Raw genomic sequence first — 15379 nt, forward strand, 5'->3', positions numbered from 1 at the left:
GAGGTACGGGAACCCGGAAGGGCCCGGACCATAGCTCCGCCTCTGGCGCGACTACCCGACGGGAGGGCTCGGGTAGTAGCTTGTAGATGGATTGGGTAGCCGGCCAGTGAGCAGCATGGAGGCGCCCTGGGGGACCGTGGACGCTGAGCCCGGCTGGTTTGTCTCTGCCAGGCAGCCCGAAGAGGCGGAGGCGGAAGAGTTGAGCCCGTTGCTTAGCAACGTAAGTTCGCTCCACACGCTTCCCGGCACTTCTCTGAAGTGCCTGCCAAATAAGACCCGGAAAAGAAAGGGGATGGCAAGGGGTGAGGGGAGAAGCTGAGGGCTTGGGGCCCAAAGGCAGCAGCCGAGATTCCGAGGAGATCTGGCGGAGTTCATGAATGTGATAGCCTAAGGTGTCCTAGAAAGAGAAGCTGAAATAAAGGTGCAGGCTCAGGTGGAAGAGGTGCAGCAGCGGGTGGAAGCTGGGGACCCCACAGAGGAGCAGCCCCGCGGTTGTGTAACTCACTGCTGTTTGTTAGTATCTTTGTCGGCTTCTCGTTTCCTCCACTAGTCTTGTGAGCTTTTTGCAAGAGTCACAAGATTTTTCTTTTCTCGGCTTAGTCATTGGGGACCTGTAAACATCTTAATACAAAGATCCTTAACCGTGAAGGAGCGGAGGTGTCCTGGTAATAAGTATGTAGCACTTCCCTGGCCCTAAAGCCTGTGCAGTGGGCACTTCGGCTCTTTAACTCAAGTCCCAGGGCAGTAACAGTTTCTAGGACTTTGTTCCCGAATGCTATTTTAGGGGAGAGTGTTTTCTGGGGGGTATCCTCGCCAGAGCAATGTGAATTGCTTCTATTTATTATATCGTCATTGCATGGCATTCCTGACCATCCTTCCAGTTGGGCAGACTTAATTCATTGAGTGTATAAATGGAGATTAGTTTTGCAGTCCTACTAATTGGGGAGCAACAGTTGTCTACAGCAGCTCCAAGCTGACTCAGGGATTCAGTAATCATGTGAGCTTGAGGCCATCTGCCTGCTCTCTGTCCCCACCCCGTCTTACCCTATCTTCATCTTTTGCAGCCACAAGGTTGGTTAGTCATGGCTCTTCCTGAGGCCTACCGGGTCTCTGTGCAGGTGGCAATGATTTTCCCAGGAAACTAGGTTCCTGGAGCTAGTGAGCGATGAGAAGGGAAGGAAAGGAAACCAGTGCTGGTTGAGCAGCTAGTATGTCACATGATGCCTGTGGTTTGTAAGAGACTTCCTCCATAACCTGTCAGTCATTTCTGAAGGAAATTTGAACTTCACCATTCAAACACTTTATTCAATTTGTGTGCTTACAGGAACTTCACAGACAGGGATCCCCAGGTGTTTCATTTGGTTTCTCAGTGTTTAATTTGATGAATGCCATCATGGGAAGTGGCATCCTTGGCTTAGCTTATGTTATGGCTCATACTGGTATCCTTGGATTTAGGTGAGTTTTTTTCTTATTTTACTTTTTTTTTTTTTCATTTTTATAGTACACTGAGAAGAGGTAGGTGGCAGAAGCTGGTATTATACAATTTCTAGTTATTTCTGGGGTTTTAGCATTTTCCTCCTACTCTTGTATTGTTGCTAGTCTGTAGCTTGGAGGGATGCTACATAATTTGTATTTTTCAACCAAAGTGTGGCTAATTTTTAAAAATGGAAACTTGATCCACACTTGTTTATAACCTTAAGAAGTGGCTTGTTTGTTGTGTCGAGTTGGCCAAAGTAAATCAAAGTTTATCAGCCATGCAGATTACTTATAAATAGCGATTTTGTGAGTGTAAATAAAGCACATGATTCTTTCATTTCTCTCCATCTCCTTCTCTCTTCCTACCATTCAGTAGTCTTGTTTCACTTTCTGAGGCTAGACATGTATTCTGTGCTTATTCCTTCTCATCTTTTGAGACTCAGCTCATATACCAGTTTGCCCAAGATAGAAGACATTCCTGTCTTTTCTGTGCTTCCATAGTACTTTGTATATTTATTCTTTTGTTATAATATAATGATTTGTTTGCAAGTGAGTTTCCCCACTAAACCCTGAAATCCTTTAGGACTAGACCTTATCCTTAGCATCTAGCACCATGCTTAATAGAATGAACAAGTTTGTTTTGTCAGTAGAAGCAGAACTATTTTTCTAGGAAATTTAAAACACATAGTCTCAAAAAAAAATAAAAATAAAATACATAGTCTCATTTAGGTTCATTTTTGCTTTTATTTTGAAATTCTTGATTAGCAAACCAACTTGCTTTTATTATGGGATGTATTCACGGACTTCCATAGTTTTAAAACTTCAAAGCTATGTGTGACATCTTAGGCAAGACATAATCATGGGACTTATTTCTTAGTTCCCTTTGAAAAATCACATTTTATATTCCAGCGTCTTACACGCAGAAGTATACCACTGAATGGGTGCTTTCTGAATCATATCACAGTTTCCATTTGGTGATGCCAAACTGTTACTTTGTGAGGTCTCTGACATCAATTGACAAGTGTACTTTCACCTCTCAGATTTGCTACTTATTAACAAGTATTAAGTGGACTACAAAGATAGAATTTCTTCAACTTCGGGAGTGCTCCACTGGGGACAGCTCTCTAGAAGTTTGTCCTGCCAGTACCTTCCTGAGAATAAGTAAGGGATTATGCATGCTGTTTCTTTTCATACTTTTGGCTAGAAGACCCCAATTATTACATTGCACATTTTTCAAATTGTCTCAGTAGAAGTGTGTCAACTGTATTTTTTTGGTTTGGTTTGATTTGGTGAGTGTGTGTTTAATAGATGCTAGGAAATGCAGTGTTAATTCAAAATTATAGGGAGGTACACATCTTTGGAAGGAGAGGGATAGAGGAAAGAAAACAGAAGACAATGAGATTTCACAACTGAAACTTCTCTCTAGACTTAACAATAGGAAAAAATAGTCATAAAAGGGATGTATTACAAGATAACTGAATGGCTAAACCAGCAGTCAGCAGACAAGAGCACTAAAGAAGGAAATTCTTCTGTCGTTTTAAATAAACTTTGGTTTTTTTCTGATTTTTATTTTAAAAGCAGTACATATTCGTTTATATAAAATTTGGTAAATATAGAAAGTATCTTCTTACTTTCTTTAATGACCATAATCCAACTACTTAAAGGCAGTCCCTGTGAGCATTTGAATGTGAAAAAATAATTGTTTTTTTAATGGGATACCATAAAAAAGAAATTTGGGGGTGATTTGACCATGTGCTGTTTTATATTTTAGTTTCTTGCTGCTGATAGTCGCTCTCCTGGCTTCTTACTCAGTTCATCTCCTGCTTAGTTTGTGTATTCAGACAGGTGAGTAAAATGTTATGCTGATTCATTTGATGAAGTAGCCCATTGTGATTATATCTATGTACATTGGATTGGCTGTCTCAAATCTCAGGTTTCCAGCGGACATACATTAATATTAGGTAGGATGGTTGAAATGGAGAATTTCAAAAGGTCAGGATATGTAGACCCAATCCTACAGGGGAATATCCAAGGACAGAATGGGAGGAGGAAACCAGCATTCTTCCCTGCCTTTCTCCACAACACATGACATAGTTTTCTGGGTTAGATTAGGGGAAGCATCTGAAAGGTGTTTAAAGGATCCAGACCTTGTGTTATGGGGAAGCTGTAGACAGGTGTTCATGCTGGTCATCTTTCTAGTAGGGTGATCATCTCCTCGAGAACACCTTCTCAGATCTACTACTGCCGTCTCTGCCCCCCTCATATGTGTATGAGTTTTTTCCACTTGAAACTTTATTATGCAGTTCAGTCATGTATTGAATAAGTTCTTTTAAGTTGAAATAAATAAAAGTGTATAAATTATGGAACTGCTTTCATAAGGTTTTTCTTTTGGCATTAACAAATACTCTATGTCCATCGGTCCTGGTCTTTTTTTAACATCTTTGTTGGAGTATAATTGCTTTACAATGGTGTGTTAGTTTCTGCTTTATAACAAAGTGAATCAGTTATACATATACATATGTTCCCATATCTCTTCCCTCTTGTGTCTCCCTCCCTCTCACCCTCCCTATCTCACCCCTCTAGGTGGTCACAAAGCACCAAGCTGATCTCCCTGTGCTATGTGACTGCTTCCCACTAGCTATCTATTTTATGTTTGGTAGTATATATATATATATATGTCCATGCCACTCTCTCACTTTGTCACACGTTACCCTTCCCCCTCCCCATATCCTCAAGTCCATTCTCTAGTAGCTCTGTATCTTTATTCCCATCTTACCCCTAGGTTCTTCATGACATTTCTTTTTTTTCTTAGATTCCATATATATGTGTTAGCATATGGTATTTGTTTTTCTCTTTCTGACTTACTTCACTCTGTATGACAGACACTAGGTCCATCCACCTCACTACAAATAACTCAATTTCATTTCTTTTTATGGCTGAGTAATATTCCATTGTATATATGTGCCACATCTTCTTTATCCATTCATCCGATGATGGACACTTAGGTTGCTTCCATGTCCTGGCTATTGTAAATAGAGCTTCAATGAACATTTTGGTACATGACTCTTTTTGAATTATGGTTTTCTCAGGGTATATGCCCAGTAGTGGGATTGCTGGGTCATATGGTACTTCTATTTGTAGTTTTTTAAGGAACCTCCATACTGTTCTCCACAGTGGCTGTACCAAGTCACATTCCCACCAACAGTGCAGGAATGTTCCCTTTTCTCCACACCCTCTCCAGCATTTATTGTTTCTAGATTTTTTGATGATGGCCATTCTGACCAGTGTGAGATGATATCTCACTGTATTTTTGATTTGCATTTCTCTAATGATTAATGATGTTGAGCATTCTTTCATGTGTTTGTTGGCAATCTGTATATCTTCTTTGGAAAAATGTCTATTTAGGTCTTCTGCCCATTTTTGGATTGGGTTGTTTGTTTTTTTGTTATTGAGCTGCATGAGCTGCTTGTAAATTTTGGAGATTAATCCTTTGTCAGTTGCTTCATTTGCAAATATTTTCTCCCATTCTGAGGGTTGTCTTTTGGTCTTGTTTATGGTTTCCTTTGCTGTGCAAAAGCTTTTAAGTTTAAGTTTCATTAGGTCCCATTTGTTTATTTTTGTTTTTACTTCCATTTCTCTAGGAGGTGGGTCAAAAAGGATCTTGCTGTGATTTATGTCATAGAGTGTTCTGCCTATGTTTTCCTCTAAGAGTTTGGTAGTTTCTGGCCTTACATTTAGGTCTTTAATCCATTTTGAGCTTATTTTTGTGTATTGTGTTAGGGAGTGTTCTAATCTCATACTTTTACATGTACCTGTCCAGTTGTCCCAGCACCACTTACTGAAGAGGCTGTCCTTTCTCCACTGTACATTCCTGCCTCCTTTATCAAAAGTATGTGTGTGAGTTTATCTCTGGGCTTTCTATCCTGTTCCATGGATCTATATTTCTGTTTTATTTTCTGTTTCTGTTTTTGTGCCAGTACCATACTGTGTTGATTACTGTAGCTTTGTAGTATAGTCTGAAGTCAGGGAGCCTGATTCCTCCAGCTCCGTTTTTCATTCTCAAGGTTGCTTTGGCTATTCAGGGTCTTTTGTGTTTCCATACAAATTGTGAAATTTTTTGTTCTAGTTCTGTGAAAAATGCCAGTGGTAGTGTGATAGGGATTGCTTTGAATCTGTAGATTGCTTTGGGTAGTAGAGTCATTTTCACAATGTTGATTCTTCCAATCCAAGAACATGGTATATCTCTCCATCTATTTGTATCATCTTTCATTTCTTTCATCAGTGTCTTATAATTTTCTGCATACAGGTCTTTTGTCTCCTTAGGTGGATTTATTCCTAGATATTTTATTCTTTTTGTTGCAGTGGTAAATGGAAGTGTTTTCTTAATTTCACTTTCAGATTTTTCATTATTAGTGTATAGGAATGCCAGAGATTTCTGTGCATTAATTTTGTATCCTGCTACTTTACCAAATTCATTGATTAGCTCTAGTAGTTTTCTGGTAGCATCTTTAGGATTCTCTATGCAGAGTATCATGTCATCTGCAAACAGTGACAGCTTTACTTCTTCTTTTCCGATTTGGATTCCTTTTATTTCCTTTTCTTCTCTGATTGCTGTGGCTAAAACTTCCAAAACTAAGTTGAATAAGAGTGGTGAGAGTGGGCAACCTTGTCTTGTTCTTGATCTTAGTGGAATTGGTTTCAGTTTTTCACCATTGAGGACGATGTTGGCTGTGGGTTTGTCATATATGGCTTTTATTATGTTGAGGAAAGTTCCCTCTATGCCTACTTTCTGCCGGGTTTTTATCATAAATGGGTGTTGAATTTTGTTGAAAGCTTTCTCTGCATCTATTGAGATGATCATTTGGTTTTTCTCCTTCAATTTGTTAATATGGTGTATCACGTTGATTGATTTGTGTATATTGAAGAATCCTTGCATTCCTGGAATAAACCCCACTTGATTGTGGTGTATGATCCTTTTAATGTGCTGTTGGATTCTGTTTGCTAGTATTTTGTTGAGGATTTTTGCATCTATGTTCATCAGTGATATTGGCCTGTAGTTTTCTTTCTTTGTGACATCTTTGTCTGGTTTTGGTATCAGGGTGATGGTGGCCTCGTAGAATGAGTTTGGGAGTGTTCCTCCCTCTGCTATATTTTGGAAGAGTTTGAGAAGGATAGGTGTTAGCTCTTCTCTAAATGTTTGATAGAATTCGCCTGTGAAGCCATCTGGTCCTGGGCTTTTGTTTGTTGGAAGATTTTTAATCACAGTTTCAATTTCAGTGCTTGTGATTGGTCTGTTCATATTTTCTATTTCTTCCTGATTCAGTCTTGGCAGGTTGTGCATTTTTAAGAATTTATCCATTTCTTCCAGGTTGTCCATTTTATTGGCATAGAGTTGCTTGTAGTAATCTCTTATGATCTTTTGTATTTCTGCAGTGTCAGTTGTTACTTCTCCTTTTTCATTTCTAATTCTATTGATTTGAGTCTTCTCCCTCTTTTTCTTGAGGAGGCTGGCTAATGGTTTATCAATTTTGTTTATCTTCTCAAAGAACCAGCTTTTAGTTTTATTGATCTTTGCTATCGTTTCCTTCATTTCTTTTTCATTTATTTCTGATCTGATCTTTATGATTTCTTTCCTTCTGCTAACTTTGGGGGTTTTTTGTTCTTCTTTCTCTGATTGCTTTAGGTGCAAGGTTAGGTTGTTTATTCGAGATGTTTCCTGTTTCTTAAGGTAGGATTGCACTGCTATAACCTTCCCTCTTAGAACTGCTTTTGCTGCATCCCATAGGTTTTGGGTCGTCGTGTCTCCATTGTCATTTCTCTCTAGGTATTTTTTGATTTCCTCTTTGATTTCTTCAGTGAGCACTTCGTTATTAAGTAGTGTATTGTTTAGCCTCCATTTGTTTGTATTTTTAACAAATCTTTTCCTGTAATTGATATCTAGTCTCATAGCATCGTGGTCAGAAAAGACACTTGATACAATTTCAATTTTATTAAATTTACCAAGGCTTGATTTGTGACCCAAGATATGATCTACCCTGGAGAATGTTCCATGAGCACTTGAGAAAAATGTGTATTCTGTTGTTTTTGGATGGAATATCCTATAAATATCAATTAAGTCCATCTTGTTTAATGTATCATTTAAATCTTGTGTTTCCTTATTTATTTTCATTTTGGATGATCTGTCCATTGGTGAAAGTGGGGTGTTAAAGTCCCCTACTGTGAATATGTTACTGTCGATTTCCCCTTTTATGGCTATTAGTATTTGCCTTATGTATTGAGGTGCTCCTATGTTGGGTGCATAAATATTTACAATTGTTATATCTTCATCTTGGATCGATCCCTTGATCATTATGTAGTGTCCTTCTTTGTCTCTTGTAATAGTCTTTATTTTAAAGTCTATTTTGTCTGATATGAGAATTGCTACTCCAGCTTTCTTTTGATTTCCATTTGCATGGAATATCTTTTTCCATCCCCTCACTTTCAGTCTGTATGTGTCCCTAGGTCTGAAGTGGGTCACTTGTAGACAGCATATATATGGGTCTTGTTTTTGTATCCATTCAGCCAGTCTGTGTCTTTTGGTGGGAGCATTTAATCCATTTACATTTAAGCTAATTATCGATATGTATGTTCCTATTCCCATTTTCTTAATTGTTTTGGGTTCATTATTGTAGGTCGTTTCCTTCTCTTGTGTTTCTTGCCTAGAGAAGTTCCTTTAGCATTTGTTATAAAGCTGGTTTGGTGGTGCTGAGCTCTCTCAGCTTTTGCTTGCCTGTAAAGGTTTTAATTTCTCCATCAAATCTGAATGAGATCCTTGCTGGGTAGAGTAATCTTGCTTGTAGGTTTTTCTCTTTCATCACTTTAAATATGTCCTGCCAGTCCCTTCTGGCTTGCAGAGTTTCTGCTGTAAGATCACCTGTTAACCTTATGGGGATTCCCTTGTGTGTTATTTGTTGTTTTTCCCTTGCTGCTTTTAATATGTTTTCTTTGTATTTAATTTTTGATAGTTTGATTAATATGTGTCTTGTCCTGTTTCTCCTTGGATTTATCCCGTATGGGACTCTCTGTGCTTCCTGGACTTGATTAACTATTTCCTTTCCCATATTAGGAAGTTTTCAACTATAATCTCTTCAAATATTTTCTTAGTCCCTTTCTTCTTCTCTTCTTCTGGGACCCCTATAATTCGAATGTTGGTGCATTTAATGTTGTCCCAGAGGTCTCTGAGACTGTCCTCAGTTCTTTTCATTCTTTTTTCTTTATTCTGCTCTGCATAGTTATTTCCACTATTTTATATTCCCGGTCACTTATCCATTCTTCTCCCTCAGTTATTCTGCTATTGATCCCTTCTGGAGTATTTTTAATTTCATTTATTGTGTTGTTCATCATTGCTCGTTTCCTCTTTAGTTTTTCTAGATCCTTGTTAAATGTTTCTTGCATTTTCTCTATTCTATTTCCAAGATTTTACATCATCTTTCATATCATTATTCTGAATTTTTTTTCAGGTAGACTGCCTATTTCCTCTTCATTTGTTAGGTCTGGTGGGTTTTTATCTTGCTCCTTCATCTGCTGTGTGTTTTTCTGTCTTCTCATTTTGCTTATCTTACTGTGTTTGGGGTCTCCTTTTCGCAGGCTGCAGGTTCATAGTTCCCGTTGTTTTTGGTGTCTGTCCCCAGTGGCTAAAGTTGGTTCAGTGTGTTGTGTAGGCTTCCTGGTGGAGGGCACTAGTGCCTGTGTTCTGGTGGATGAGGCTGGATCTTGTCTTTCTGGTGGGCAGGTCCATGTCTGGTGGTTTGTTTTGGGGTGTCTGTGGCCTTATTATGATTTTAGGCAGCCTCTCTGCTAATGGGTGGGGTTGTGTTCCTGTCTTGCTAATTCTTTAGCATAGGGTGTCCAGCACTGTAGCTTGCTGGTCAGTGAGTGAATCTGGGTGTTGGTGTTGAGATGGAGATCTCTGGGAGATTTTCACCGTTTGATATTATGTGGAGCTGGGAGGTCTCTTGTGGACCAGTGTCCTGAAGTTGGCTCTCCCACCTCAGAGGCACAGCACTGACTCCTGGCTGCAGCACCAAGAGCCTTTTATCCACACGGCTCAGAATAAAAGGGAGAAAAAGTAGAAAGAAAGAAAGAAAAAGGGGGGGGGGAGGGAGGGAGGGAGGGAGAGAGAGAGAAAAAGAAAGAAAGAAAGAATAAAATAAAATAAAGTTACTAAAATTAAGAATAATTATTAAGGAAAAAAAATTTTTAAGTAAATAAAAAAAAAAACCCAACCCCGGACGGACAGAACCCTAGGACAAATGTTGAAAGCAAAGCTATACAGACAAAATCTCACACAGAAGCATACACATACACACTCACAAAAAGAGGAAAAGGGGAAAAAATAATATATCTTGCTCTCAAAGTCCACCTCCTCAATTTGGGATGATTCGTTGTCTATCCAGGTATTCCACAGATGCAGGGTACATCAAGTTGATTGTGGAGATTTAATCCGCTGCTCCTGAGGCTGCTGGGAGAAATTTCCCCTTCTCTTCTTTGTTCGCACAGCTCCCGGGTTTCAGCTTTGGATTTGACCCCGCCTCTGCGTGTAGGTCACCTGAGGGCATCTGTTTTTCGCTCAGACAGGACGGGGTTAAAGGAGCAGCTGATTCGGGGGCTCTGGCTCACTCAGGTGGGGGGGGGAGGGAGGGGCACGGAGTACGGGGTGAGCCTGCGGCAGCAGAGGCTGGCGTGACAACATTGCAGCAGCCTGAGGCACGCTGTGTGTTCTCCCAGGGAAGTTGTCCCTGGATCACGGGACCCTGTCAGTGGCAGGCTGCACAGGCTCCCGGGAGGGGAGGTGGGAGGGGAGGTGTGGATAGTGACCTGTGCTTGGCACACAGGCTTCTTGGTGGCGGCAGCAGCAGCCTTAGCATCTCATGCCCGTCTCTGGGGTCCGCGCTGATAGCCGCGGCTCGCGTCCGTCTCTGGAACTCCTTTAAGCAAGGATCTTAATCCCCTCTCCTCGCGCACCAGGAAACAGGGAAGAAAAACTCTCTTGCCTCTTTGGCAGGTCCAGACTTTTTCCGGGACTGCCTCCCGGCTAGCTGTGGCACACTAACCCCTTCAGGCTGTGTTCACGCCGCCAACCCCAGTCCTCTCCCTGGGATCCGACCTCCGAAGCCCAAGCCTCAGCTCCCAGCCCCCGCCCGCCCCGGCGTGTGAGCAGACAAGCCTCTCTGGCTGGTGAGTGCCTGTCGGCACCAATCCTCTGTGCGGGAATCTCTCCGCTTTGCCCTCCGCACCCCTGTGGCTGCGCTCTCCTCCACGGCCCCGAAGCTCCTCCCCACTCCGCCACCCGCCGTCTCCGCCCGCAAAGGCGCTTCCTAGTGTGTGGAAACCTTTCCTCCTTCACAGCTCCCTCCCACTGGTGCAGGTCCCGTCCCTATTCTTTTGTCTCTGTTTTTTCTTTTTTCTTTTGCCCTACCCAGGTACGTGGGGAGTTTCTTGCCTTTTGGGAGGTCTGAGGTCTTCTGCCAGAGTTCAGTGGGTGTTCTGTAGGAGTTGTTCCACGTGTAGATGTATTTCTGGTGTATCTGTGGGAAGGAAGGTGATCTCCGCATCTTACTCTTCCGCCATCTTCCCCCACTCATCCAGTCCTGGTTTTTGTATCTGTCTAATCTAATCTTTTTCCCCCCAATATTTATTTATTTGCCAGGTCTTAGTTGCGGCACACGGGATCTTCAATCTTTGTTGTGGCATGAGGGATCTTTTAGTTGCAGCATGTGGGAACTTTTAGTTGTGGCATGCAGGGTTTTTAGCTGTGACATGTGGGATCTAGTTCCCTGAGCAGGGATCGAACCCAGGTCCCCTGCACTGGGAGTGTGGAGTCTTAGCTACTGGACCTCCAGGGAAGTCCCTAGTCTTGTCTATTTTTGGATTAGGTCAGTTTTGACTCCAGAATCATGAGTTTAATTCTTATGTGGGTGGGTTCACTTTGTCGTATATGATCTTTGTTTGCAGACTTTAAGAAACAAAATAGATACATAAAATAGATAGAAATAGGATTATTCTGGCTGAAACAGGTGAGGGAAGCTCACAGGTATTTCTTGAGTATTTTGTCTTCAGAACATAGTTCTAAATCCACAGCTCTGATCTGTTTAATCTGGCTATGCATCAGACACACCTGCAGATCGTTCTGTAAACAGAGGTTTCTAAGCCTCAGGGATTCTAATTCCAAGAATCTGAGGTGGGATGCAGGAATATATTTTTAAAAGTCCTCTGGGGGATTCTTATGCAAAACTGATTTAGCATCCATAGTTCATAGCTGTAACTTGTGCCAGTGCTTTTGGCCATCCAACCCACAAATATATGCCTCTGCTTTCAAGGGGCTTGGGTGAACGTGTGGACAGATAAAAATACTAGGAAACAATGCAATGATATTCATCTCAAAGTAACAAATTGTTCATAACAACATCCCAAATTCAGGAATAAGATCATTAAATGAGTATATTTGTAAATCCTGCTGAAACTTGACTGGAATTTTAATGACATGTTTTGGAATTTTGCTTCTTTGTGTAAAAAAATTATTTTTACTTAATTGTGATCATTTAACATCTTCATATGTTATTTTATCATGGATTCTACTAAAAGATTAATACATTAGTCAACTACATGGCAATTATGTCTTCATTAACTAAAGTGTTTTGCTTTATTAATTTAAATTATTTGGAAGTAATATTCAATTTATGAAGATTTCCAAATAATTCTAATTTTTTTGCTTTCCTTCAGTTTATCTGTATTTAACTTTGAAATTCTGACACTCTCTGTTGTTCTTTCTGTAACTTTGGGCATATAAGTGAAAAGCTCTGTTTCTCTTTCTTTTTTCTTTTTCTTTGATTTTTGTAGCTTATTTGGTCCATGAGATAACTTCCTCATGGTTCTTCATATACACTGATGCACCTGCCTTCTGTTGATTGAATTTCCTTCAGTGATTGTAAAATTCTCTGTGGAGGTAGGCTTTAACAAATTTTTTATATTAAAAAAAAAATATATATATATTCATTCTAGAGAATAATGTGTAGCTAAATTTTCTCCCCAGTTTATTGGACTGTCATAAAGGAGTATTATGCTCAGATTGAATTCATTGGTTGGAGAAAGGGCTGTCATAAGTCTTTACAGATTAACTTCTTCATTTATTTGCCTGGAGTGCAAGAGAATTTTTTTTTTTTTTTTTTAGATGTTGGGGGTAGGAGTTTATTAATTAATTTCTTTATCTTTGCTGTGGTGGGTCTTCGTTTCTGTGCGAGGGCTTTCTCTAGTTGCGGCAAGTGGGTGTCACTCTTCATCGCGGTGCGCAGGCCTCTCACTATCGCGGCCTCTCCCGTTGCAGAGCACAAGCTCCAGACGCGCAGGCTCAGTAGTTGTGGCTCACGGGCCCAGTCGCTCCGTGGCATGTGGGAATCTCCCAGACCAGGGCTCGAACCCATGTCCCCTGCATTAGCAGGCAGATTCTCAACCACTGCGCCACCAGGGAAGCCCCGAGAATTTTTAATCTTTATGAAAGTAAAGGATTTCTTCACACAAAATTCTGCTGTTTTCGATTTTATGTAGGATTTGGGATCTATCTGGACTTTTCTTGGGAGCTGAGGCGGCATGTAAGGTACCTTAATCTCTCTAGCCTTAATTTGCCAACTCTAAAATGGTAGTGGTAATATTTTTCTCTTGGGATTGTTGTGAGAATGAAATATAATAATGTATATAAAATGTCGGGTCCTTGGTAAATGCTAGCTTTTATTATTATGGGTTCTCATTGGGCCAGAGCCCATAAGGATTGCAAAGTCGTGTACATATTGCTGTCTCAGAAACAGTTGACTTGTTGTGATTCTTTGGGGAAATTTTTGTGCTCTGGGAATAAATGAGGATCTCCCCTCCTCTGGCCTCCACATCAGTGTCAGCAGAAGGGAATCAGAGTCTTAGAACTCAGCCTGCATCTGGTCAGGTCCCTACTTTCTAGTCCTTGATCCCCACCACTCACTGCATTGTCGTCATTATTTGCCTTGAGATCATTTGGATTAATGACATTATACCACTTATCTCAATGTATGTCAGTCACTTCAAGAATCCTATGTTATCCTTCATTTCCCAGACTCACTCCATATGGTTCTGTCATCCATTTTCTTTTCTTTTAAACTTTATTGAAGTATAGTTGATTTACAATGTTGTGTTAACTTCTGTACAACTAAGTGATTCAGTTATACATCTATATATTCTTTTCCATTATGGTTTATCACAGGGTATTGAATCTAGTTCCCTATGCTATGCAGTAGGACCTTGTTGTTTGTCATCTATTTTCTGACTTCGTCTCCCCCTTCTCCCCAACTCCTGAAACCCTTCCAGTGTGCCCTCTAGAATGCATAGTCAGTCATCAGTAAAACCCTGTGTCCTCAACTCTTTTCTGAACATTTCCTTAACTTTCTTACTCTAAGAGAACCTAAGACTTCTCTGAGGACACTGCTTTCCCTGTAGTCCTCTCAAATGGCCACTCTTTTCTCTTCCATGTCCCTCATACTTGCCTAAAGATGGGATATGTGTCCTAGTCACGCCTCATTTCCACTTTTCAACTACCTCCCTCTCCCTAAACCCCCAGCTTTGAATCTCATAACTCTATGCTACCTACTTCCCCCTTTATGGTTAACATCTATAGACTCCTCAGCCACTTTCTGTCATTTTATGAATATATTAGCTTCTGCTTTCCTTTCAGTTTCTTCAGTTTTACCCCTGTCATAATTACGGATGATTTCAATATCCATGTAGATAATTCTTCTAATACTTTCATTTCCTTAACCTCTTCTCTTCTAATGATCATACTCCTGGCCTGCCTCAGCTACTTATTTCCATGGTCATACCATTGATCTTGTCATTACCAAAATGGCATCCCCTCCAAAATCTCATTTTCAAGAATCTCACCCTCCAAAAACCACCATATTTTTAATTTTTTTAAACTAATCCCCTCAAGTACTCCAACTATGGCAATTCTTCACCTCTGCCAAGGACTTGAGTTCATTGATCTACCACCTTCGCACTCTCCTTCACTCTCTTGTCCATATTTCCCCTCTTTATCCAGTTGAAGTTTCCTGGTATATTATTAGAATCACTCCCTTGCTCCTCCCTTTCATCATGCTACTCCCCTGGCAAAACTCCAACCATGATTAAATGTAACTCTGCCTACTTCACACAGGCACCTGTACAGTTGAATATTCCTGAAGAAGACACAACCATGCAGATTAATATCGCTATAATTCAATGTCTAGTGGATCTGTGATGCTATCACCTAACCTTTATTAACTTCTTTAGTTCATTCACTTGCTTACTCTGCTATCTAGGAGATGACTTTTTCTTCTTTCTCTCAAACCTTCAACACATTCTCCTTGATTTCATTCTTAGCTGATATTCTCACTTTCTATTTCACTGAGAAAATAGAAACAATCATAAAAGAACTTTATAAGCTCTTGCTACCACTTCTACCTACCCATCTTCATCTGTGCTATATATTCTGTTACTTTGGATGAACTCTTTGTGTTCCTATCTGAGGCCAATCCCTCCACTTATGCTATGACCCCATCTGCTCTCACCTACTTACTCCAGCCACTTTCTTCCCTCTCTTCTTTTTCATCATTTTTGTTCCTTTCTGTTTTCTTCTTATCAGTTTACAAATATTCTATAATTTCTTCCATTTTAAAAATGACTCCACATTCGTTCAGTATGCCCTATGCCTTCATGGTGAAACTCCTCAAAATAGTTGTCTATACCGGAAATTTCCCCTTCCTCCTATTCTCTCTTAAACACTCTTCATTCAGGCTTTCCCCATTATTCCACAGAAATTATTGTACCAGCAAGTAACACATTGCTAGATCCAGTGGTCAGTTCTGTC

At 40.4% G+C, this 15379-nt stretch overlaps 1 protein-coding gene across 1 annotated transcript in view; it reads left to right on the forward strand.

Annotated features, from left to right (window-relative positions):
- The first annotated feature begins 14 nt into the window (after positions 1–14).
- Positions 15–15379, forward strand: part of SLC38A6 (solute carrier family 38 member 6) — a 74297-nt gene continuing 58932 nt past the window's right edge. The window contains 3 exon segments of the mRNA XM_082617437.1: positions 15–220; positions 1325–1455; positions 3248–3321. Coding sequence (XP_082473563.1) covers positions 116–220; positions 1325–1455; positions 3248–3321 — 310 coding nt within the window. The 5' untranslated portion in view covers positions 15–115.

This window comes from Mesoplodon mirus (assembly GCF_964341445.2).
Source record: "Mesoplodon mirus genome assembly, chromosome: 4".
Taxonomy (NCBI): domain Eukaryota; kingdom Metazoa; phylum Chordata; class Mammalia; order Artiodactyla; family Ziphiidae; genus Mesoplodon; species Mesoplodon mirus.